General features: G+C 43.8%; 2 protein-coding genes across 4 annotated transcripts in view; one reads left to right on the plus strand and one right to left on the minus strand.

Moving 5' to 3' along the window:
* The window catches only part of TPR (translocated promoter region, nuclear basket protein), a 33,118-nt gene extending 10,025 nt beyond the window's left edge, over positions 1–23,093 (plus strand). Inside the window, exons 15-51 of one of the 3 annotated variants that reach the window (XM_027901961.1) lie at positions 256–419; positions 499–638; positions 724–872; positions 1,177–1,339; positions 1,640–1,774; positions 2,515–2,655; positions 2,796–2,964; positions 3,441–3,607; positions 3,800–3,952; positions 4,464–4,580; positions 5,331–5,534; positions 5,614–5,798; positions 6,184–6,331; positions 6,666–6,803; positions 7,405–7,536; positions 7,782–7,912; positions 8,269–8,479; positions 8,621–8,767; positions 9,137–9,335; positions 9,987–10,192; positions 10,712–10,773; positions 11,720–11,928; positions 12,184–12,456; positions 13,230–13,378; positions 14,208–14,291; positions 14,602–14,802; positions 15,155–15,286; positions 15,807–15,897; positions 16,332–16,516; positions 17,434–17,502; positions 18,132–18,241; positions 18,867–18,973; positions 19,646–19,741; positions 20,106–20,262; positions 20,998–21,116; positions 21,870–21,968; positions 22,873–23,093. In XM_027901961.1, the coding sequence (XP_027757762.1) occupies positions 256–419; positions 499–638; positions 724–872; positions 1,177–1,339; positions 1,640–1,774; positions 2,515–2,655; positions 2,796–2,964; positions 3,441–3,607; positions 3,800–3,952; positions 4,464–4,580; positions 5,331–5,534; positions 5,614–5,798; positions 6,184–6,331; positions 6,666–6,803; positions 7,405–7,536; positions 7,782–7,912; positions 8,269–8,479; positions 8,621–8,767; positions 9,137–9,335; positions 9,987–10,192; positions 10,712–10,773; positions 11,720–11,928; positions 12,184–12,456; positions 13,230–13,378; positions 14,208–14,291; positions 14,602–14,802; positions 15,155–15,286; positions 15,807–15,897; positions 16,332–16,516; positions 17,434–17,502; positions 18,132–18,241; positions 18,867–18,973; positions 19,646–19,741; positions 20,106–20,262; positions 20,998–21,116; positions 21,870–21,968; positions 22,873–22,928 (5,398 nt within the window). In that variant the 3' untranslated portion in view covers positions 22,929–23,093. The remainder of the gene's footprint in view (positions 1–255; positions 420–498; positions 639–723; positions 873–1,176; positions 1,340–1,639; positions 1,775–2,514; positions 2,656–2,795; positions 2,965–3,440; positions 3,608–3,799; positions 3,953–4,463; positions 4,581–5,330; positions 5,535–5,613; positions 5,799–6,183; positions 6,332–6,665; positions 6,804–7,404; positions 7,537–7,781; positions 7,913–8,268; positions 8,480–8,620; positions 8,768–9,136; positions 9,336–9,986; positions 10,193–10,711; positions 10,774–11,719; positions 11,929–12,183; positions 12,457–13,229; positions 13,379–14,207; positions 14,292–14,601; positions 14,803–15,154; positions 15,287–15,806; positions 15,898–16,331; positions 16,517–17,433; positions 17,503–18,131; positions 18,242–18,866; positions 18,974–19,645; positions 19,742–20,105; positions 20,263–20,997; positions 21,117–21,869; positions 21,969–22,872) is intronic. The other 2 variants (XM_027901962.1, XM_027901963.1) reach the window with 2 other exon arrangements.
* Positions 22,856–25,211, minus strand: part of PRG4 (proteoglycan 4) — an 18,202-nt gene continuing 15,846 nt past the window's right edge. The window contains exons 7-10 of the mRNA XM_027901960.1: positions 24,841–24,997; positions 24,118–24,297; positions 23,796–23,921; positions 22,856–23,230 (exon numbers count right to left, since the gene is read on the minus strand). Of these exons, the coding sequence (XP_027757761.1) occupies positions 23,127–23,230; positions 23,796–23,921; positions 24,118–24,297; positions 24,841–24,997 (567 nt within the window). The 3' untranslated portion in view covers positions 22,856–23,126. The remainder of the gene's footprint in view (positions 23,231–23,795; positions 23,922–24,117; positions 24,298–24,840; positions 24,998–25,211) is intronic.

The raw sequence follows: 25,211 nt of genomic DNA on the forward strand, positions 1-25,211 counted from the left end.
GAGCCCGACCCCCCCCCGGCTCCCCCCTCCTGTCAGGGATTGCAGAGCCAGAAGGTCCCCCTTGAGCCTCCTTTTCTCCAGGCTGAGCCCCTCCAGCTCCCTCAGCTGCTCCTGCTGCTCCAGCCCCTTCCCAGCTCCGTTCCCTTCCCTGGACACGCTCCGGCCACTCAGTGTCTCTTGAAAAGAGGGGCCCAGAACACCTTGATACCCATGAACAGCTTGCTGTGGTAGTTCTGAAAGCCGCTGTTGTTCCAGGATTTCTGAGCTGCAGAGCCAGCTGGACGAAGCCCTTGCGGAGCTGCACCAGCTGCGGGAGTCGCGGCAGCACCAGCTGCAGCTGGTGGAGTCCATCATCCGGCAGCGGGACATGTTCCGCATCCTGCTGACCCAGACCACGGGAGCCATCATCCCTCTGCAAGGTAACCCTTCCCAGTGGGGCTGGGTGAGCTTCTGCTTGGGCAGGGATTGTTGCCTTTGTAACTCCTTTGTCTGTTTTAGCTCCGGGGGTGTTACCAGAGGAGATCTGTCTCACCTCCACTCCAAAGCGGCCCAGTTTACCTCAGGCCATGTCGACTCCTGCCCCAGTGTCAATGAGTGAGTCCATAGAGACTGTGGAGGCTAAGGCTGCACTTAAGCAGGTACGTTTTTCAGCAGGCACTAGAAAAAACTGTCACTGTTTGTTTTTACTCTTGGTAACACTTCTATATCTGTTCTTTGTCATAGTTGCAGGAAGTTTTTGAGAACTATAAAAAAGAAAAGGCAGAGAATGACAAGTTGCTGAATGAACAAAACGAAAAGCTGCAGGAGCAGGTCACAGACCTGAGGTCCCAGAATGCCAAGATATCCACACAGCTGGAGTTTGCCTCCAAACGGTAACTGAGCCATTTGAACCCAGCCTTAGTTCTGGGTTCTCCAGCACAGATTCACGTTGACTGATTGATGTTGATTGCTAAGGAAGAATTGCCAGTTAAGCATTCCTATTGTCTGTTCTGTTAAGAACACAAAGTTGATAGTGAAGGTGGCATCAAGAATATAACCTGCAGTGGAGTGAGGCATGTGTGAAAACTGATGCATGAAACCACAAAGCAACTGTTTCACCTGCTGCAGGCACCTCCTGCTGCAGCTGAACAGCTGAATGTGGCAGACATGTGCTGTGCTTTGCTGTTCCCTGTGAAGGTACGAAATGCTGCAGGACAATGTCGAAGGATATCGCCGGGAAATCACCTCCCTGCATGAGAGAACCCAGAAACTCACAGCCACCACTCAGAAGCAGGAGCAGATCATTAACACCATGACTCAAGACCTGAGGGGAGCTAATGAAAAACTGGCAGTGGCAGAGGTTAGTCCTTGTTTGTGGCACTGCTGGATGTTCCCAGTGAGTGCAGGAGGTTTTCTTATGATTATCTTGAAATTTCTCAAGTACTGAGGGAAAACATAAGAAAAAGGTGTTTCAGTTCACAGAGAAAACACAATATCCAGCAGTTGTGGTCTTACTCTTCTTGGTTTAATTCACATGGATTTTAATATGGAATCTGTAATATGAAAACCTTTTATTAACAAATATTAACTGATCATAAAAATAAATTAAGGGGTAGATTTAGGAGTGATAACAAAGTTCTTATTACTTGTGATCCTAAAGGTAAGAGCAGAAAACTTGAAAAAAGAGAAAGATATCTTGAAGATGTCAGACGTGCGTTTGACTCAGCAACGGGATTCTCTGTTGGTGGAACAGAGAGGACAGAACTTGCTGCTCACTAATTTGAGAACCATCCAGGTATGTGGTGTTATCCTCATGTCCAAGCTGAGCCTGTCTGCCAGAGTTTTCAATGAGTACCCATCAAAATCAAATAAAACAGTCATGGGGTTGGGTCTCAAACTGGGTTTTTATGTGGTTGCAAATGGACACTGAGCATACAGTGCTTGAGCAACTTGTTTCAGCCAGGTCCTGATTGCTGTCCTACATTATGATACTCTGTTATTTACCTGGGCAAAGTCCTGAGAATTTTGACTTAGTGACAAGGGTTGTCTTAATAAAACAGAAGCAAAACACATGAAACAAAATAAAAGGAAAAAAAAAATCTGTTGATTGTTTGCAAAATTTACCAATGCCTGCCTTGGCAGTTTATTTTCCTATTACATTATATTTACTTTTTTGCTTTATATAATGTATTATAAGGTATATTGACACTTATGGTGTATTTAGGGTTGCACATATTACTGTGTGACTGAATCCTATTTCTGTAGTAGATCTTCTGGGGGGTTTTAATCCATGGAATTAGACTGCAGGGATAATAGATTTTCTTGCAATACTACTTAATGTATCAGTATTATTAAAAAGTCTTTCAAAACTAAGTCAGACATTGTGAGTGCTACTTTTCATGCTATTCGGTATCTGCCTGTTATTTTTTCTGGGGGTAGGAGAAGTGTTGTGACAATTTCTATGAAGTGCTGCAGTAATTCAGAAGAAAATCCTTGCAGTGATTTTAAGCACAGGGCATCATGTTCTTTTACCAGGGAATACTGGAGAGGTCTGAGACAGAAACAAAGCAAAGACTCAATAATCAGATAGAAAAGCTGGAGCGGGAGATATCTCAGCTGAAGAAGAAACTGGAGAGTGAGGTGGAACAAAGACATTCCCTCACCAAGAACCAAGAGGTGAGTGGAAGTGTGCTGCACTTGTTCTGGGGAAGATAAAGTTCCTGGCTTCTGCCAGCTTCCAGTGTGATCCTTTATGAACACCCTGGTCTTTGTGCCATTTGGGAACAATTAGAAGCTGAGGAACGCTGTGTTGGCAGGTTCATATCCTGGACCTGAAGAGGCAGCTGGAGACTGAGACAAACCGGCACACCAACACCAAGGAGCTGCTGAAGAATGCCCAGAGAGAAGCTGCCATGTTGAAGCAGCAGCTGAACAACACTGAGGCTCAGCTGACATCTCAGTCATCACAGAGGCCTCCAGGGAAAGGTAAGATGTTCTTGTGGATTTGATTTCTCTTTATGGGAAACATTGCTGCCTGCAGAATTCATAATCCATACTAGTTTGGAATTAGGAGGGCAGTACACTGCCTAATAAACCTCTGGGTTCATCACATATTCAGACAGATGATTGCAGGATGATTTGTTCATGTGACATTCCTGTCCAAGCACTCTTTGACTAAGGGGAAGAATAAAGCAAAACTTACTAAAGATTTGCTTAATAAAGCAAAGCTTATTTTTATTTGAAGGAACTTAAGTCTGTTAGGTTATATATTTTTAAATAGTCAACAGTGTTTATTGTAAGCCCTTATTTTGGTTAGGAGTGACAGTTGTATTTAGGGAAGCTTTATGAAGGTGATTTTTTTTTCCACATTATTATCCTAAAAAGACTTTGGTTTTTAACAGAACAGTGGTTAAAAAAACCTGAGTTAAACTTCCATTAATGAATGTGTTGTAATATTGCAGGTCAGCAGAGTACAAATGAAGATGTGGATGATCTTGTAAGTCAACTGAGACAAGCTGAGGAACAAGTCAATGACCTGAAAGAGAGACTCAAGACTAGTTCTAGTAATGTGGAGCAGTACAGGGCCATGGTTCTTAGTCTAGAAGAATCCCTTAACAAGGAAAAACAAGTAAGTAGTTACCATTGTTCACTAGTGCAGTTATTGATTTCTTGTGATTCTCCACATTTTCAGTGTTGTTGGTCTAAATGAGATGCTGAGAATTTCTGTTCTGGCTTTAAGTTGTTACTAAAATACTGGGTTTATATCAGAATAATGTATTCAGTGGGGGGAAGATTGATCTCGTGCTGGGTTTTAATGAAGGTGACAGAGGAAGTTCGTGCAGCAGTTGAAGCTCGTCTGAAGGAGTCCTCAGAGTATCAGGCACAGCTGGAGAAGAAGTTGATGGAGTCAGAAAAGGAAAAACAAGAAGTGCAAGAGGAGAAACGAAAAGCTGTGGAGAACATGGAACAGCAGGTATGCACTGGACACCCCTTCCCTCAGTGCCCTTGGAGAGCCCCAGCAATGTGCTTTTCCCAGACTTGTCACAGCTTCGGAGTGTACACGGAGCTGCTGAATCTGGGAGAGGTTTCCAACCAGGAGTACAGTAACCATGTCACCTTGTTGGAGTGGTTGTGTGTTCAAAGCTGTCACCCTCCTCCTGAACTGTGAGCACAGTTAGCAGGAAAACATGAGTAAAAGCCTTTGAGAGAGCTTTCAGAAACAAACAAGGTGACTACAGTAGAATTACTACAGGCCCAGCTCTGAAAGAACAAGAATATGTTTTTACCAGGAAAGAGCTCTTTATATTAGTGTCCAAATATTTAAAAGTATTTCTCTTTTTTTAATACTAATTTTGCTTTATAAATAAGTAATTACCCTTCAAGTCTACACTATTGATGACTGTGTTCAGGACTCTGTGAAATCCTATGTCACTTAGTGTTGGCTTTGTTCCCACTTTGCTGTTGTTGCTCCCCTGTCCCTGCAGCTGGCAGAGCTGAAGAAGAGTCTGTCAGCTGTGCAGGGAGAAGTTCAGGAAGCTCTTCAGAGAGCCAGCACAGCTCTGAGCAATGAACAGCAGGCCCGGCGGGACTGCCAGGAACAGGTATGTGGGTAGCATTTGCCTCATTCGAGCCAGGGATGGTAAACCTCGTGTTAGTTTTGCAGTTGAACTCAGAGCTGAACTGCTGCTCAGGGCTGGTGGAGGCGGGAGAAGTGCCGGGAGAGCACATTCTCTTCTTTGGGAGCAACTGCTTGTTTAGTGCTTCATTTTTCTGCTTGATCGTTATTGTAATATCAACTAAACTGACTGTGTTGCAAGCACAGTTCCATTTAAAAAACAACAGATGGTGCAATAGGTGTCTGTCTCTAAAGCCTGTTGCATTGTGTAAAGAAATTTGTTGGGGAATGTAATTAATTGGTTTTAATTAATTACTACCTCAGGTTCCTGAGGGGGAAGCAAAAAAAGAACCCTGAATTCTCACAACAGGACAATGGGGAAAATATCTGACCCAAAATGTAATTGTCACCTTTTAAAATTGAGGGGCAGTGTGATATTTAGCAGCAGCTGATAAAACTGGCTTGTTACCAGCTAGTTTTTTTAAAGGGAATCTACTTTTCTGGAGATGAAAATTCTGGCAACACTGATCAGTGTCAAGGATGTAGAAAAATTTTGGCTCTTTAATCCAACCCAAGACGTAGTAAATGGGCATGACCGTGATTTCTGTGCTTGAGAATAGTAGAGGTTTTAGCCAGTGGTTTTTCTTTTTGACTAGTGGTCTCTGATTTTATCTCTTGTACATACCTAACACGCAACACTAAAGATAACAGAGGTAATTTTGGTGGTTCTCTGCAGGCAATGATGGCTTCTGAAGCTCAGAATAAATATGAACGGGAGTTGATGCTTCATGCTGCTGATGTGGAAGCTTTGCAGGCTATTAAAGACCAGGTTGCAAAGAGCACAGCAGTGAGGCAGCAGCTGGAGGAGGCTGCTCGGAAAGCTGAGTCTGAGCTGCTGGAATCCAAAGCCTCCTGGGAAGAGAGGGAGAGAATGATCAAGGTACGATGGTTGCAGTGGCTTTTGTTCAGTGAACAGAAATTCAGCTGCAGAAATCAGTCACTGCACGATTTTGTTGTAGGATGAAGCTTCCAAACTGGCATCCCGCTGTGAGGATTTGGAGAAGCAGAACCGACTGCTGCATGAACAGCTGGAGAGTATGAGCAACAAGATGGTGACTTCCATGAAAGAAGCCATCCCAACTGCAGCCAGTGTTTCTCTCAATGAGGAAGGCAAATCCCAGGAACAAATCTTGGAAATCCTCAGGTAACTTGTGCTCTGGGTTCCTTCTCGCAGGGGTTATAAATTAGGTGTGAAATGAAATAGTTCAGCGTTGCTTTATATTTGAAGGACAATGTCTAAAAGCACGTTTTTTGCTAGGTGGGAGGTGCTTTTGCTACATGAGCAACTAGCACAGGAGATTTCTTTCTACTCCCAGGAAAAATGAGTCAGTTATGACAGGAACCTGCACGTGTGATGGGCAGACAAGTTAGATAGAGGTGACCTTTTTTCTCATTGCACTTTTTATGGAGTTTATCCGGATGTTCAAGAATCTTTAATCTTTCTGACCCGACTTCTGCACTCAGCAGGCATCAGATGCTTTGTCCTGCCCTTTCCCTGGCCTGACATGGTGTTCGTCTGCTCCCTGCAGGTTCATCCGGCGGGAGAAGGAGATTGCAGAGACGAGGTTTGAGGTGGCCCAGGTGGAGAGTTTGCGTTACCGGCAGAGAGTGGAGCACCTGGAGAGGGAGCTGCAGGAGCTGCAGGACAGTCTCAATGCTGAGAGAGAGAAAGTGCAGGTATGGTTGGATGTTACAACTTCAGTGAGTGCAGAGGGCTGTGCTTTGTGTTCTGCTCTTTGTCTTTGCTGCCTATGCCCAAAAATGAGCATTTGAAAGAATTTGGGCACTTTTTAAACTGGGGTTGCTTATAGCCAAATGGAGTACCTTGTGCTGATAAGTAGGGAAAATAAAGAGACTTTTTCTCTCATTTCTTAAGCCATATTTGCTTTTTTGAATGTCTGTGTGAGATATTATGCCACCACAGCTTTTGGAGACGGTGTTGCACCAGATCAGGTGGGGTGTTATGTTCATGTGCAAGCACAACAGATGACTGAGTTCACACTTTCCAAAGGTAACAGCAAAAACCATTGCACAGCATGAAGAATTAATGAAGAAAACTGAGACCATGAACATACTGATAGAAACCAACAAGATGCTCAGAGAAGAGAAGGAGAGGCTGGAACAAGAGCTACAACAAATTCAAGCAAAGGTTAGTACTGAGCTGCAGGTAAACCTCTCGGGTATTCAGTGGACAGGTTAGTGTCTGGATATACCCCTGCTAATTACAGTAAATACATTATTTAGCTTATGATTATTCCTTGAAGTAACATACTAATGAGTGAACTTCCCATTTAGAATTCTAAAAGACATTGGTCTACCTAGAACATTGGAAAGAAGTTCAGTTCCACTTCCATGAAACAAAATCAGCATTTATCCTTGGCTAGAGGTATACCAGAAGCGAGGATATTATCAGCAATTAAATGAAAATTGGTGTAAGAATACATAAAGAGCAGCTTTATTAAGAGTTTTAAAGGGAGATGCTCCTTATTTTGATGGAATCCAGTGCAGTGTTGCTTGGGACTTCTAAAGTGGGATTTATAATCTGTTTCCTGTACCAGAGTACAGGGAGTGAGAATCCAAGACTGTGAAGTCGTACCAGTACTTTTTTGTTCTGTAGGATCATCTCCTGCTCTTGTCCTCATCCCACTGGAAGGCAGGAAGTTAGGAAGGAAGCTATGTCATGTTTTGTGCCTGAGGGATCCCTTCGGTCTCCCCTAGTGCAGAGTTAATGCCCTGCTGTGCTTTCCCAGGTACGCAAGCTCGAGGCAGACATCCTGCCCCTGCAGGAGTCCAATGCTGAGCTGAGTGAGAAGAGTGGGATGCTGCAGGCAGAGAAAAAACTGCTGGAAGAGGATGTGAAACGCTGGAAAGCCCGAACTCAGGTGGGGGATTGCATCTTTTCAATGATGTTGTGGGAAAAAAAAACCCAACGATCAACCAACTGAAAAACGAAGTTCTAAATGATAAAGTAAGAAACGCATTTGAATTATAAAGCATTGTTTATGCAGCTTCAGAACTGGCTATTCCCTATCAAAATGCAAAAGCAGCAGCTTCATTCAGAGAGAGATTCTGGCTATAACTGTCTAATCATCTTATGAACAAGTAAACTGTTTTCTCACCCTTCCAGCATTTGTTGAGTCAGCAGAAGGATACGGACCTCGAAGAGTATCGAAAGTTGCTCTCGGAGAAGGAGGCAAATGCCAAGCGTGTCCAGCAAATGAGTGAAGAAACAGGCAGGCTTAAAGCAGAAGTAGCCAGGTGTGGTATTAGTCAATTAATAAAAGATCTTGTCCAAAGCAAAGTATTTTAATTAAAGCTGTATCTGGAAGTGTGATTTCCTAACTCTCTCCAAGTAAGTATGAATCCTTCTGTGTTCTTACTGTAGCTTGATCATAAGCAGGTAGAACGAAGTGAGAGTTGTTTTGGAAGCTGTCATTTAGCTGAATTTATTCTAAACTAATGTATTGTAGAATTATTTCTATTCTGTACTGCAGAATCCTAGAAAACATAAGTCACTACAGATAATGCCTGTGATATTGCATAAATCAGCAATATTGAAATATGTATATGATTTCAAGCATCTCATTTGCATCTTCCTCTTACTTGTTATTTAGAACTAATGCATCCTTGACTACAAGCCAGAATCTCGTTCAGAGCCTGAAGGAGGAAGTAACTAAAATCAGAACAGAAAAGGATACTTTGCAGAAAGAACTGGATGCCAAAGTGGCTGACATACAAGAAAAAGTGAAAACTATAACACAGGTCAAGAAAATCGGTCGCAGGTACAAGACTCAGTACGAGGAGCTGAAAGCACAGCATGATAAGGTAGGCACAGCTGAACTTTGGCCTTTATTGGAGTTCCTGGGGTTTGCCCAGAACTTTTAAACCTGGCACACAAAAGCATCTTGTGAGATCAGTGACAGTGATCAGATGGTCCCTTTAGCCTGGTACCTTGACACTTTTCAGATGGTCGCCGAAGCGTCAACTCAGCCTCTGGTGGAACAACAAGAAGACCAAGTTTCTGCCCAGGAAGTGCAAGAGCTGAAAGACACTCTTAGTCAAGCTGAAGTGAAGACAAAGAACTTGGAGACCCAGGTTGAAAGCTTACAAAAGGTAAGAACAGAACAATGAGGGGTTTCAGAGTACTGTACTCCAATCAGTTGAAAATGTGTAATAGTGAAGAAGGGGAGGGGTTTTTTCTGTGTGCACAGAAATATGTGAAGTGACCTATTGTGCCTCCACCTTGATGGGGAAGACAGACCTTAAACCTGGTTTGCATCCTATGTCTGGTGTGTCTCCCATTGTTTCTCGGAATAAACAAGCTAGTGCGTTCAGAGAGGACTGGACTCCCCGATTATTTGTTAGAAGCCTTTTAGCCTTAATCCAGTGGCCAGCTAATACTGGATCCTGGGAGCTTGCTGGGTTTTATATTTGCTGAGAAACTGATGGTGGCCAACAGCTGCAATCTCTCTCTCTCTTTAGACCATAGCAGAAAAGGAGACTGAAGTTAGAAATCTTCAGGAGCAGATAATGCAGCTACAATCAGAACTGGCCCGTTTTCATCAAGATCTGCAAGAGAAGACTACACAGGAAGAACAGCTCAGGCAACAAATCACTGAGAAGGAGGAGAAAACTAGGAAGACCTTGCTTGCAGCCAAGCAGAAAATTGCACAGTTAGCTGGTATTGTATTTTTTTTTCTGTCTTTAGGAATTTTTGATTATTCCCGTGGAAAAACCTTTAGGCAGGATGCTTGGGAAAATATGGCCTACTTCAGATTTTAATGAAAAATGTTTTCTAGATTAGATGTTAAAGGAATTGTTCTAAAACTGAAGTTTTTCAGGGGATGATTGAAGTATATAACTAACTGTACACTGGAGGTAAAAAAAGTTTTTTGCTTACTTTTGGCCAGCCAACATGATAACCCCCATTTTTCAGCCTTCTGTTGATTAGAACAAATTGACCCTATTAACAACTCAGCTGATTCTCCCCTTCCCTAAACATACAGGTCCAAAACACGTTGCCTCCTCTGTTTTTAGTTGTCATTGAGGGGAATGATGGTGTAAGAGCATGCTGAAAACACCTTTTTCTTTTGTGTACAACGCAGAAGTAAAACACCTTGTACTTCTTTATTTAAATACATATTTATTACACATTTTTATATCTCGTAATTAAATAGAAAAATGGGATGAGAGAGTATAACTGCCTCTGAGAGCAACCTTGATAGCTTAACATGAAGGTTTCAAAATCCCTCGGTGCCACGGTGAAACACCAGGTATTCCATAGGCAGACTGGGTCTCAGTGACAACACTGAGTCCTTTCCTCCTCCCCCAGGTACAAAAGAGCAGCTGACAAAGGAGAATGAGGAGTGGAAGCAGAAGAGCAGCTCGCTGGAGGAGCAGAAGACGGAGCTGGAGGTGCGGATGAGTGCGCTGAAGTCGCAGTACGAGGGGCGGATCTGCCGCCTGGAGAGGGAGCTCCGGGAGCAGCAGGAGCGGCACCACGAGCAGCGGGATGAGCCCCCCGAGTCCACCAACAAGGTACCCAACCCTGAGGGCACCCGTGGGAGCAGCCAGAGCACCACTGTCCAGCTAGGCTTGGTCATCAGACTGGGCTCTGTTCAGGTTCCACCGTTCCCTGGTTTTAGTGAGGGTTCAGAACTTACTTTGAAACTTGTGTCTCACCATAATCACAGGTCCCAGCGCTAACAAGCAGATGGTTCTCTTATTACCTGAATTGGCCAAGGAGCTGTTTGCACTCTGCTCTCTATTTTTGCCTTTTACTCATACATTCAGTATAATGGGTTCTGGCTGCCATTATCTCAAAGGCTCAGAAGATACCTGAGAAATTACTGATTCAGTGTAAAGACTTGGTATGACTGGTGCGGTTTGCTTTGGAGAACTTGGCTTTGCAATAATCGTGGGGTCTGCCCAGGTAAAGGTCCAGCAGGCATTTCTCTAACAGACTTGTTAGCAGAGAGATCCGCTGCTCAGGTGTTTCCAGCTTGCTCACTCTGGTTCATGTGTATTGACATGATACTTGTGTTTCTTACCTGACAGGTCCCAGAACAGCAGAGGCAAATCTCACTCAAGTCCACTCCGGCTTCAGGTGAAAGAGGAATGTGAGTTCAGGGGTTTGGGGGTTTTGCAGAGTTTCCATCGTTGATATTTCTTAGTTCTGTCTCTATGTAGTTGCTCTTTTTATTAAACCATAATTTTCATGAATTTCATGGCTTCTCATAAGTTTTCTCAAGCAGCTGAAGATACTGATTGACATAGGTTCTTCGTGTTTCTCAGCTACATCTAATCAATACAGCTTTTAAACTTCATAGTGTCATATAAACCACCAGGAACGTGGTTTCTGGGAAGCATAAAAGATTTTTTACAATGTCTTCAGACATTCCTGAAGTTATATAGCTTTGATTGTTACCTTTAACTTTTTTGGTTTTGGGGAGGATCTTCCTTGTGCAAGAATGTCAAACCTGAGAAACGGACTGAACAGATGGCAACTCCAAACAACAGATAAAGTAGTCAAATACCTAAGCTTTGAAATGGGAAATATTGCTGTACTCTATAAGTTTGGATAACAAAGTCCCTCTCAGTTTTTATAACAGCATCCTTTAGGCAGCAAGGCTTTCAAAAATGCCCCCTAAAGTTTGGCTGATCCTTGTCTCAAGCAAGAGGTGATGTTGCTCTGTACTGTGTGAATCACTTTTGATGTAAGATGTATTACTCACTGCAATGAGGTTCCAGCACAGCTAATAGTAACCTACACCCTCCTTTTGATCTGCTTTCAGATTTCTAGTTGATTACCTTTGAAAAAAACTGTCAATGCTCTAAGCTGCCCAAAATGGTACTGATGGCATAGTGTGTCTGTCTTTTCTCAGCTATAAAAAAGTTTGGAAGACGACTCCTTTGGCTGTTATAAGGCTTTCAAATTTTAAGCCTTTAAAAGCTAATGTCCCTGTCTATGAGAATATATACACATTTACATTATATATTTACATTTGATGTATTTAAAATCTGCTTTCTGCAGCACCATGGTGAAACTAATCTTCTGTTTTTCAGTGCTAGCACTTCAGATCCCCCAACAGCAAACATTAAACCAACTCCTGTTGTGTCAACTCCCAGCAAAGTGACAGCTGCTGCCATAGCTGGGAATAAGTCTACCCCGAGAGCCAGCATCCGTCCTATGGTCACTCCTGCTACAGTCACCAACCCCACCACTACCCCTACAGCCACAGTTATGCCCACAACACAGGTGGAGACTCAGGAAGGTGAGCTTTTTCAGGATCTGCAGTACTCATAAATGCTGCCTTTGCCCCGAAATGTGGTGGTTATAAGTTTGGAAGCGCCTCACGTAATGTCACTGTCGCGCAGCAATTTGAGCGTTTCATCATCACTTCTGTTGCAGCAGAGTTCATGACTGCTCAGCTGAAGATGTGTATGAGCAGTGTTAATTCATCTGCAGAACCCTGACTGTGCTGAGAGCGTTGTGCAGAGGTGCTGAGTGTGCTGCTCTTGCCTTGCAGCCATGCAGTCGGAGGGGCCCGTGGAGCACGTCCCCGTCTTCGGCAGCACCAGCGGCTCCGTGCGCTCCACCAGCCCCAACGTGCAGACCTCCCTGTCCCAGCCCCTGCTAACGGTGCAGCAGCAGACACAGGCCACGGCTTTCGTGCAGCCCACGCAGCAGAGCCACCCCCAGATCGAGCCTGCTGCCCAGGAACCCTCCCCTGCCATCGTGGAGGTCGTGCAGAGCTCCCAGATCGAGCGGCCCTCCACCTCCACGGCGGTGTTCGGCACAGGTTGGTGGGGGTTTGCAGGTCTGCCTTTCAGAGTAGTTCCTCTAAAGTAGCTCCAGTTGAACCCGTGGCAAACCAGGCCTCACTTCAGTTTGGGTTTTTTCCCCCCCTCCCTTAGTTTACTGCACATTTTAAGAACTTCTGAGTTGAGGCTCCTTTCTTGAACCATCTGAAATGCTGTTGGCACTGCATTCCTTAGAGCAGAGAATAAACCTTATGTGTGTGTTTATTTATTCAGGGCAGCTTCGAGGTTTAGTTCATTAAACCTTGCCTCTGTTTCCATGGTACTGTGGGAACAAGGTTCATTTTAGGAGCCACGAGTAAGCTACTTAAGCCTGAATGTAAAATACAAAGAAGGACTCTAAAGCTGCTCACTGTGATACACTGTGGCACATCTGTTTGTTCTGTGAAATGTAAATAGAACATTTATTCCCCAAAAATACCCTTTTGCAAACTCAGTTTTTTTGTTTTCCAGGATATCAGTTAAACTTTTAGGTCTATGTGTCCAAAGGAAAGATGTTGGAAGAAATATTTGAGCTGTACCCTGAAGTTTACATTTGGGGTCAGTTAGGATATGAATGTAGGTCCCAGAGTGTGAGACTCATAACTAAAGGGGCTGATGTTTTCATGGCCTAGGAAACAGCACAGTGTGATTCTGATTCTACTTGTTATCATTCAGTGCAGAAATAGAGGTGATATTCCAGAGGAAAATACCAAATTTCATCTTCTGGTTTGTACATTTGGTGTTCTGAAAATAACTGAGAGGCTCTTTAAAGTTTCAGCCACCCCGAGTTCTTCACTGTCCAAACGTTCCCGAGAGGAGGAGGAGGACAACACTGTGGAAAACTCAGACCAGATCTCTGAAGAAACAGTGGATGCACCTACTTCAAAGAAACTGAGAATCATGCAGAGAGTTGGACCTGAGGTTTGCAAGAACGTAAAATGCTACTGCTTAACCTGCCCCTTTGGAGGACTTTTATGGGAATAGCAAGTGTGTTACTTAAGAGCAAGGCAGTTAATTCTTAATATGACTTCCTAATCTACTGGGGAGAAAGCATTTGTGTCTGGTATCTTAAAAGGTAGAGGTTATTCCAGTTGCAATGAATGATGCAAATCCTAATGAACTGTAGGAAGAGAGAGGGCCGTATCCTAATATTGAGGAGGAAGAAGGTAAAACTTATTTCAATGTGGTCTGCAAGGTCTTTATCTACAGTTATTCCAGTGGGTACCTGAGGAGATGACAGTAAAGATGTGTTGCTGGAAAAGCTTACAGAAGATGCTTGTGAATATTGGTGTGAGGAATTGGGATGTCCTGGGGAAAAGGGATGAACTTGGAGCAGAACCTCACAGCAGGCAACTCATGAGCAGTATTAGAGAAGTCAAAGATGTTTTAGTAACTCTGCAAAAGGGATGCTGCAAAGGAGAGAAAAAGAAAGATTGTGGCAGAACATTATCATTTAATTAGCTGAGAGGCTGGAGATGGAATGGGAAATCCTGAGGGTTCCTTTTTGGTCCAGAAAAGATTGAGAGTCCCTGAGGTCCAGCAGAGTGGAATGGGGATATTGGATCTCTCCAGAGCAGAGAAGTGGGATATTGGATAGAGGCAGAGTAAGGAAGGGTAGGAAAATGTTGCCCATGTTCTTTGTGGGAAAAGATGATTTATTTTATAGAAGTAAAAAAAAAATCTCAAACATGTTAAAGAACCTTTAGGGTTGATGATGTGTTTTGAACAAGAAAAATGTTTGTTCTTTCAGGAGGAAGTGACAGCAGAAGAGAGCACTGATGGAGAGGTGGAAGCACAAACCTACAATCAGGACTCACAGGACTCCATTGGAGAAGTGAGCATGTCTGAAAAGAAAAGATTTTCAGCAGAGATAGCATCTTCCCCCCAAAACTCCCTGTTTTTAGAAGTGGGATCTCAATTGGATCCTTCGGGTTTCCTGTGGAAACCACTCACAGCCTTTTGAAGTTTAGACTTGCACTATTCAGTTGCTGACAGACACATTGCCTTGTGTCCTCTCTTGGGTCACTTGCTGAGAAACAGCAGTAATTGATGTCTCTCCTCTAAGCATCAGAATCTGGTTCACTTTTTGTTGTATGTGTTGCATTTATTTTGTTTGTTGTGGTAACTTCTTTGATCCTTGGCAGGGAGTTACCCAGGGAGAGTATGCTGCCATGGAGGACAGTGAGGAAACTTCCCAGTCCCTCCCCATAGATCTGGGATCTCTTCAGTCAGATCAGCAGAACACTTCCTCATCTCAGGATGGTCAGTCCAAGAGAGATGATGTCATTGTGATTGATAGTGACGATGAAGATGATGATGATGAAGAAAACGAAGGGGAGCAGGAAGTACGTATATCATGGAATTAGTTCATGAGCCACTTTATGATTTTGTCTTTGATCAGAAGTAAAGCTCACCAGGCAGGACTAGTTGAATCAGAATACTTGTTGACTGTGTAGTCTATATGCATGTGGAGTGAACTTGCAGTGTTTTGAGAACATCTGCTCATTCACCTTGGGGTGGGTTTTTTTTGCCTGCCTTTACCTTGACCCTCAAGTTTTCCATCTTCTTCCCTACCCCTGTCTTTGTTGAAGAGGGAGTGAGGGAGTGGCTGGGTGGGTGTTGATCTGTGCTCCACATTCAACACACTCCACTACCCTTTCTGCACTTCCTTACAGCTCTTTTATTGTCTTACCATAGGACTATGATGATGAGGAAGAGGAAGATGAGGACGATGATGAGGACACAGGGATGGGAGATGAAGGCGATGACAGTAATGAAGGAACTGGCAGTGCTGATGGTAATGATGGATATGAAGCAGATGATGCTGAGGTGAGACTTGTACCTTCCTTTACAACCTGGTAAATGTTTTGCCTTGAATCAGTGCTGTGATGCTTCTGCACAGATGGGAATGCTTGGAAGAGAAAATCCTGCTATGAATTAGTCCCCAAAAACTGAGGCTGCTACTGGGTGATAGTAATTTCTTATAAATGGTGTTTTCACAAAAAAAAAAAAAAAATGGATTTTGAATGTTTTAGAGGATTGAATGAAAATGCAAGATGCAGGAGCCAGCAAAAATAGTGTAGTTTCCGAGCTGGTAAGCTTTTAAAAAGCTGGATATTTCATTGTTTGTTATTGTGAGATGATGATGGATCCACTCTTGATGTTCCTGAAATCTTGTGGAGTTGTATATATTTACCTAATCTTGTAGATATTTACAGAAATGTTTTAAGATTGTTATATATTTGACTTTGTTCACTTTCTGAATACTTTTGTACCGCTTTTATAAATCTCTGTTGCACCCTATACTTTGTTAAGTGCTACATCCTTCTGTGCTTGTGTGTGTTTTTAGGGTGCTGATGGTACAGATCCTGGAACAGAGACTGAGGAGAGCATGGGAGGAGCTGAAAGCAACCAGAGGGCAGCAGATTCCCAGAACAGTGGTATGGTTATTCCATGTTTCTTCACAGTCTCTGCATGTAAGGGGAAATATAGAAGCACGTGTTAAAATACTTAATGAGACACTTGAAGAATGTAAGGTGAAATACTAAAGGCCATTTTAACCTGAAATGTAGATTCTTTTGAAATGTGCATTCTGGGTTTATTCTAATGCCTTTGAAAACCCTGTGAGCTCTGGTTGCTGTGGAAACCTAATGGGTCAGTAGATTAATCTCTCTCTAAACAGCACCTGAATAATTAGTAGTGCACTGGCACAAGCTCTCTTGTCAGTGATTTTAGGTACCAGTACTGAGCTGTCCTTGCTGTTGCAGGGCAAAAAGAACCATGTTAACGTGTGTAGCCGAATGTGAAGATTTGCCTTTGTGTTTTTTATTTAGTTTGTAGGGCCCAGGTTTACCCCTCTGTACCTGTGTTTTAGGAGAAGGGAGCACGAGTGCTGCAGAGTCCACTTTTCCTCACGAGAGCCCCAGGGAGCAGCAGCCATCGTCTGCCTCCGAGAGACAGCCCCCCCGGCCCCCCCAGTCCCCCCGCAGGCCACCCCACCCCCTGCCCCCACGGCTCACCATCCACGCTCCTCCCCAGGAGCTGGGGCCCCCAGTCCAGGTAGGAGCCAGCCCTGGCAGTTCATGAGACTTTTCCAGAAGTTACTCTACGATTTCTGATAAGGAAAACCTGCTGGGGAAATGGTTGCCATCTGTTCAGCATCCTGAAAGTGGTCGCTGAGCAAACCAACTTGATGTGTCTAGTCCTGCAGCTTGGGGCTGGACAGGGAACAGGGAGAGCACTGAGGCACTCAGGGTGGATTTATATCTTGGAATTATTACATTATACCAGTGCTGTGTCAGTCATAGTGACTGCTGGTATTTCTACTAAAAAAAGTTGGGTTTGAGCGGGTTGTAACTCGGTTTTGGAGGGGTCTTTATTAGTCTCTGCCCCAGCCAGTACCTATGGGCAAAGGGATGTTGCCATCCATTTTCCAAATTAAACCTTTCACAATCAGCACCTGACCCATGATTATGCTTTGACAAAGACCTATGGGTTTTGTGAATTGAAACATCACAACAGGAATTCTGCAAAAATGTCCTGACTGAAATGATCCTTTACCATTAACCAGTGCTGAGGCTTGGGGGTCACAATATTTCTGTGGGCAAGTTTTCTGTCCTCAGTACAAAGTTGAGTAAAATACTACTGTCATTTACCCAGAATTTACACATCATCCCCCACAGGGTGGTTGGTACTGAACAGGCTCCCCAGGGCAGTGGGCACAGCCCCAAGGCTGCCAGAGCTGCAGGAGGGTTTGGACAACGCTCTGAGGGACAGGGGGAATTGTTGGGGTGTCTGTGCAGGGCCAGGGGTTGCACTGGATGGTCCTTGTGGGTCCCTTCCAGCTCAGGACATTCTGGGATTCCATGGTTGCACTTACTTGTTTAGCTGCCATCCTTGGCTGTGCTTGAACACTTGTGTGTCAGTAGAATTCCAGGACAGCATTCACACTCCTTCATTTTTTCTTTCCTGTGAAGAGGATCCAGATGACTCGCAGACAGTCGGTGGGGCGAGGGCTTCAGCTGACCCCTGGGATAGGTGGGATGGTGAGTGTAATAAAGTCTACTGCTAAAAACCTGCTTTGAGGAACATTCCTAACTCCTGGGGTTTGTTCTGGTTTTTACTGAAGTGCAGCTGCTGACTGAGGTATCTTTTCTGAGATCGAAGGCATCAGCTCAGAGATTTTGTTTCTGCTGGACTTGCATAGCCCTGTCCCTGGATTTGTGCTTGGAACTGGCCTCAGGACCAACTGCCCTTGGCCTGGACAGTGACTGAGCACTTGGGAGGCACTTTTGGGGTACTTGGGAGAGAAAGGTTTGAAAGACTGAAGAGGGAGATGCAGAGACAAACAATTCCTGTCTGTTTAGGAGTGAGTCACCCTAAGATTCCTTTGCAGTGGCACTTCAATGTTAGGATGATCTCATGGAATAGATGTCTAAACAGTCTTTGGAAAGATGGGTGCCCTGCAAGCTTAGGGGGTTTATTTTGGTTTGGTCTGGCTGTTTTTTATCAACTCTAAGGACCATCTTTATAAGTAGCTCAGACTTAGATGTCTGAAATTAGACAAGAATTTTGTTAGAGCTGAATCTGTCTTTGTTTTGTTGGACTATGTGGAAAAATCAACCTTTAACTCAGCTGGTAGAAAGTGGAAACACATTGTAGGCTCTCATATCAGCCTCTTTTCTTCCAGCAGCAGCACTTCTTTGATGATGAGGACAGAACAGTTCCAAGCACACCAACTCTTGTAGTTCCACATCGGACTGATGGATTTGCAGAAGCCATTCAGTAAGTAGATTAAATTTAAAAAAAAGGCTTTTCTTTATTCTGTTTTTCATTGGAATAAAAATAAATTCAAATTAAATGAACTTGTGATTTGCTAAAACATGCTAATAGTATGATAGAAAGTCATTGTTTGGATTGTGTGTCATAAAACTGATCATCATATTAGGAGGTGGATAATCTCCAGCATATTAAGTGTATCAAATCAGTAATTGACTGACTTAAGAAGAGATTAAACAAACTAAAAGAAAGTTCCATCTAATTTCCTTCCTCACTCTTCCCCCTCCCCATTAATGTTACTAATAAAAGTAGGAAAAGTTACCTCCATTTTTGATTTTGGGATGTTCTGGACACATTCAGGAATCCAGTTAAAATTGTGAGACTTTCTAGGATGGATATGTAAAAAATATTCTCTTCAGAACTGTTCTGCTGATTTTGAATGCATTCCAAATAATTTCAGAAGCTGATGATTGTTATTCTTTTAGCAGTAGTTAAGCTGGTTTTTATGGGCAGGAGGAATTCATTTTCTCTCATGCATAATTTGCTCTCTTGGTTTAGTCAGAAAGTTGTCTTCTCCTCTGCCCTGATCACTGGGGAAGTTGCAGAATTCCTTCTGTCTTTTTTTTGGCAGTTCCCCCCAGGTGGCTGGAGTTCCTCGGTTCAGGTTTGGACCCCCTGAAGATATGCCCCAAACCAGCTCCAGTCACTCGGATCTGGGTCAGCTTGCATCCCAAGGAGGTAAACCAGCTCTGGGCTTCCTTTTCCATGGATCTTGGAGGGGAAAAGATATAATTCAGTCAAAAAACCCACAGTTCTACCTCGGGAAATTGTTCAAGTGTGGAAACCTGCAACTCTTAAATAATTGTCAGCAGAGGGAGACTTAACAGGAAGTGAAAAGGAGTTTCCTTCAAGCTGCAAAATTTCTACTTGTATTATGATTTTAAAATGAAATGAAATATTGAAGGAATGGGCTTTAACTTTAATTTTGGTTGTAGCTTTCCTGTACTAAAAGAACAGAGGGAAACAGCAAAAGCAAAGAAATCTTTGGGACATATCCTCACCTGCTGAAAAGTGTCCAGGCAATGTGTCTCTGCTGTCCTTGTTGTCCTGATTCAGTCCCTTTCCCCTGTTCCTGTTGACATGGCACATACGCTGCTCCCTGAAGAAAACTCATACAAAGTAATGGCATAAGAACAGGATGAAAGTAAAAAAAACAAGCAGTAATATTTTCCTCAAGGTTTTGCCTTTCCATAAAATATAATCAGCTCTGACATTAAGCCAATAAAACTTTAAAATCTCGATATGTAAGGACGAATTGCTGGATTTTATCAGCTGTACGGGGGAAGACGTCAATTCATCTGGGTTTTAGCTGGTTGTTTTGATGATTGTCACTCACCCCCTGTGTTGCAGGTTTAGGAATGTATGAAACCCCACTGTTCCTTGCTCATGAGGAGGAGTCTGGGGGTCGGAGCGTCCCCACAACCCCCTTACAAGTAGCAGCACCAGGTGAGTGGCAGGAGGTTTGCAGACCCCAGGAAAGGCTACAAGCCTTGACTGCCCAGCAAATAATGCAGTTCCAGTAGTCCTTGCCCTGCCCTGCCAGTGTTCCCGTGGGTTGTGAGCAGGGGGGATGTCTGCCAGGCTGTGTGCAGGGCAGGGCTCTGCCAGGCTGTGTGCAGGGCAGGGCTCTGCCAGGCTGTGTGCAGGGCAGGGCTCTGCCAGGCTGTGTGCAGGGGGGATGTCTGCCAGGCTGTGTGCAGGGGAGGGGTCTGCCAGGCTGTGTGCAGGGTGGGACAGGCTGTGTGCAGGGGGAATGTCTGCCAGGCTGTGTGCAGGGCAGGGCTCTGACAGGCTGTGTCTCCCCGAGCAGTGACAGTGTTCACAGAGAGCGCCTCGGCCGACGCGTCGGAACATGCGTCCCAGTCCGTGCCCATGGTCACCACGTCCACTGGCAGCCTGTCCACCACCACGGAGCCTGGCACTGCAGATGATGGGGATGAAGTGTTTGCAGAGGCAGAATCTGAAGGGTAAGCTACAACTCATTTGGTTCACCAGCACTTATGACATGTCTGTGGTAATGATTTGCTTTCATCCCAGTGCCTGTGGGTCACTGTCAGTTTAACCTGTTCTGGTAAGAAGGGCAGCTCAAGCAGCATTCAGTAATCTCTGAAGCAGTAGAATTTGACCTTTTCATCCAAAACTAAAGGTTTTCTTATGATTTTCTCCTGATTTAACAAAGCTCATATAGAAGTCACAAAAAAATAAAATTAAAAAAATATATTTCTGTATTTTTTTAAGAATGCAGAAGAATCTGCAGTGGTCAAAACTGATGGTAATCGCTAAGTTGAAGGATCAGGGTTTGCTGAACAAAGGTTAAAGCATTCCTGTATAATATAGAAAATCACTCCTCATTCAAAGCACAGATGTATAATGAAGTCAGTTAAGACAGTGCAGGTACAAAAGATGTAGCAATGGGGGGAATACAAATTTCGTAGACAGATGATTTTGTCTTCCATTTTATGAGTGCAGTTTTTAATATTTCCAGTAACTGCTGTATTTTTTATTATGATCAAATGCATTACAGATCTAAGAGGGGAGGGACAGTTTCTCATTTTATGCCATATTTTACTTTTGATTTTCATTGAATCTTTGTGTTCCAAGACAATACTATTTTACCCCAAGACAGTACCTTTTTTTTACTGAGCGTTTTGAAACTCTGTGAATACACTTGCATGGTTTTCCTCCCCTTCCTTCTCTCCTAGAATTACTTCAGAAGCAGGTTTAGAAATTGATAGCCAGCAAGAAGAAGAATCTGTTCAAGCATCTGATGAGTCAGATCTTCCTTCAACTAGTCAGGATCCTCCTTCGAGTTCATCTGCAGGTACAGAATAATTGTTGGGAAGAGCTGTTTTTTTCTAAGTGTGGGAACCTCTCTGTGCAGCAGCGCAGCTGGTAGCCGAGATACACAAAGGAAGATAGAGCTCTTGGAATCACAGGCTCCTGGAATGATTGGGGTTGGAAGGGATCTGAAAGCCCCTCCAGTTCCCATGGGCAGGGACAACTTCCGTTGGACCAGGTTGCTCCAAGGACACTTCCAGGGATCCAGGGGCAGCCACAGCTTCTCTGGGCACCCTGTGGAAGTGGGAAGCCAGACCCCCTGTCCCTCCAGGCCCTTGTCCAGGGTCCCTCTCCAGCTCTCCTGGAGCCCCTTTAGGCACTGGAAGGAGCTGTAAGGTCTCCCTGAATTCTCTTAGAGCAGGATCATGCTTTGGTGATATAAACTGTGTACTTTGGCAAAGCACTTTTCCCTGGACCGCAGTACCTGGAGTCGGCCAAGTAAGAATAATGCTTCAGGGAGCAGAAGTTACTGGTACTTTGCTGATTTATCCACTGCTGTGTTTGATGTCAGCTTTAAAACTAATTTTCCTTCAATTAAAAAAATAAAGTAAATGATGGAGTTACCAATTTACCCCCTAGCACGGGTAACAAAAGAAGTCTAAAACTTACTTGTCTTCATGCTTTTATTTATATCGGAGGACGTGTCAATGAAATAAAGAGGCGACTTCATAATTCTGAAGTAAATTAGAGAGCATAGCTCCTCTCAAACCCTTTCTGCATCCCCCCCTCTCCACAGACACGAGCAGCACCCAGCCCAAGTCCCTGCGCCGTGTGCGGCTGCAGCCCCCCACGCTGAGGACGGGGGTCCGTGGGCGCCAGTTCAACAGGCAGAGGGGTAAGTGCCTCTGGGGCCCCGAGCCACAGGCTTTTAGGGCTTCCTTGCTGTGGAACCATCTGCAGCACTGCTTTCTGGGCTGCGGTTGTGAGACACGGAACCACGCCCTGCCCTGGGTTCTGGGACGGGACCCTCAGAGCTCTCGTTTGCTTTGAATGTCTGGGCAGTTTTTAGACAGGCAAACCTTCTTCTCTGGCATTTGGTACTTAGCAGTGGAGAGAAAGGAAAGGACAAACTTGCAGGTGTTCAGAGAAGGTTTCAAAAATCGTGTTAGGACAGAAGTCTGGAAATCTTTGGGTTTAGTTACAGAGCAGTTTCCATTTGTACATTAAGAGCTCCAGTTATGACCTCACTGTGTCCTATACTGATTAAAAACAAAGTTTCTGGAAGTATTAAGGATTTTTGTAGTGCAAAATAGAGCTCAACCACAACAACACATTCTTATTTGCAACTTCTGTATTAAGAAAATCCTTAGATGAATTGCATTCCATTTGTCATTTTAACATTGGAGAAGACTCAAATTTAGCATTAAAATATAGTTTAGCTGGTATTTTAAAGGGAAAAAAGTGAGGAGGTGGGCCTAGGATAGATTTTCTTTTATCTGTCACCATAATTTTAATAACAACACCAACGCTAGCTGATTTCAGGTGTGCTAAGAATGCTCTGCTGGTTCTTTCAGCACCCAGCACAGGATAGTCACACCCCCCGCCCCCCTTTTACATGACAAAGTGACATGTGTGTCACCAGGCTCAGGGGAGAGAGGGGGACTTGAAGTCAGTCAGAAAGGATCTGCTGCTCTGCAGTGGCAATTCCTTAGGGAAGGATGAATTGTCACAATGGCTCATTAACTATAAATCCTGTCATTCCTTTAATGTATTTGTTTTCACTTTCTTTCCCAACACAGGTGTAACCCACGCCATGGGAGGCAGAGGAGGCCTGAACAGAGGAAACATTAGTTAAATGACCTGTAAAGTAATTCCAGATGTGTATACAAAGTGCCAGTTTGCCTGTGGTTGCTTTAGTGTAATGAAGCCAGAGCTTAAAGCAGCATTTCATACTTAGAGTTGTGTGCACACATTTCATTGTCTTTTATTAATAAAATTAGAAAAAATGTTGACATTCAAATGGCATCTCTCTTTTAAAATCCTCTGCTGTGCATCACTTGCTGGGACAGTTGTACCAGTCTTTGGATACAGTCTTTCCTGTGAGAGCAGTAACAGGCCTTGCTATTCTTTTGCTGATATCCAAACTGTAGTACCGATCTGGAAGGAAGAGAGGTCAGGATTAAATTCCAGAAACTACACTTAATACATGGAAAGAATCCAGAAATTAAAGCCTGCATTTTAATGGCATTTAGGCCTGAATAACAGATTTTTCATGCCACATGCATGTATGGAGTGGGGAGGCTCTAACAATAAACTTGTGCCCTCAGCTTTATTTTGTACAAGTCCTTGGTTGTGTTGAGCTTTACAGTACTGCTAATAATTAAGTCTGGCCCAAGAACAGGAGTAGGGAAGAATGCTTTTGTACTGGTTGAACACAGAAATAGTCTCAAGAATTTGGAAATCAAACAAGCTAAAAACAAAACAATCCTGCACTGACTGCAAAAGTGGGAACTCTGTGGTCCCCAAGCGTGAATGAGTGTTAAGGTGAGGAATTGGATCATCCTGAGAGGGACTTCTCTTGATTACAGGCAACATTTGAATTCTCAAGACTGTTTAGGAGTGCTGAAAATCAGTCTTGTAGAACCACAGTTAATAACATGGGCGTCCTCCTCATCCCTGTGTCTTTTGAGATCATCAGCAAGGTGCTTTAGCTTGAACTTACTGTAAGAGAAGGCATAGTAATCATAGCCGTCAGGCTTGTTCTGGTTGGGGATGGAAAGAGTTGAGTGGATAACTTTGGGGAGGCCTCTCCAGTAGGTTGTCATTTGGATTTCCTTACGCAGAACTCCTGCAAGCAAAAGAAACCCTCAGTGAGGAGGCGTCAGTGTGTGCTGTAGCTGCCGTGTGCTTGTCCTCCGGAGCAGGAGCCTCTGCATTAAAAACATCTAAAAATACTGCATTTTAAAAAGGTGAAACAGAGCGTTGTTTCAGAACCTCCTAAGGGTGCAGCACTGTTTAACAGACCCTTAGTAACCGTGAGTTACCAGATGGGTGCGGGTTGACTCTGACGGTCCGGATGACGGTCGGCATTTGCACGGCACGCTGGAAGCGCCTCCGGATGACAACTCTTGGCACAAAAGCTGGGTATCTGATGGTAATCCGTGCTCTCCTCTGACACTTCTTGGCTGGTTCTTGTCTGTACACATACTGCTGCATGTTCCCATCTAAAAGAGGCATTTGTTTTCATTAGTTTAAAAAACAACATCCAACAGTCACTGATGAGATAGGAAGGTGTCATTGATATCCATCTTACACGCACAAAATCGATACCAAATAATGTTCTTATGTTGACAGTACAGCATTCACGTACAAGAAGGAAATGACATTAATTTAAAAAACAAAATAAGAAATAGGGACATTTCCATACATAGTTATGAACTAGTAAGAATAAAGCCTCCCCTCCTCTAATTAATTTGAGACTAAAATAGTTTTACTACCAGGTAAAACTTATTTTGATGTTTGGCCATTGCAGTACTGGATTCTCTCCTCTATAGACCTGTTTTAAAATGCACTGAAAGACCTGTAAGTATTAAGAAATATTTTTAAATCTTTAGGCTATTTTTGACCACCTGGAACACTGACATCACTTATGTTTATGGTTTTGAAAGAAATTGGACTTTGGGTCAAGAGAAATGATGTTTTATTCCTGACCAAGGTAATTCAAGCACCTTTTGGTGATGCCTGGACTTCAGAAATAGGAGACATACCTCTCTTGATGAAATAAACAGATTCTGGTCTGTTGTTGTATCTTGCCACGGGTAGTGTTGCTACTATTTTCCCACTTAGTCCTGCAAATCCATTGGCAAGAGGTTTGGGATAGCCTGGATCCATAACTCCATTAGTGAAACGCCAGTACAGGGGGCCCTGAGGATTCAAGGGGAAAATGAGCTTCAGAGGAAATTACTCTGTTATTGAACTTCAACACCAACCTAAAGAATAATCCATAAACAAACGGTAGGACTTTGATAGGTACATTATAAATCTGACTGGAATCGCTCCTGGATCCATTACAAACTCCCTGTCAGGGAGCTGCAGAGCCTGAAGGTCCCCCCTGAGTCCCCTCCTCTCCAGACTGAGC

This window comes from Empidonax traillii, unplaced genomic scaffold (genome assembly GCF_003031625.1).
Source record: "Empidonax traillii isolate 1590-97213 ecotype Southwest subspecies unplaced genomic scaffold, ASM303162v1 scaffold827:size534266, whole genome shotgun sequence".
NCBI classification, from domain to species: Eukaryota; Metazoa; Chordata; class Aves; order Passeriformes; family Tyrannidae; genus Empidonax; species Empidonax traillii.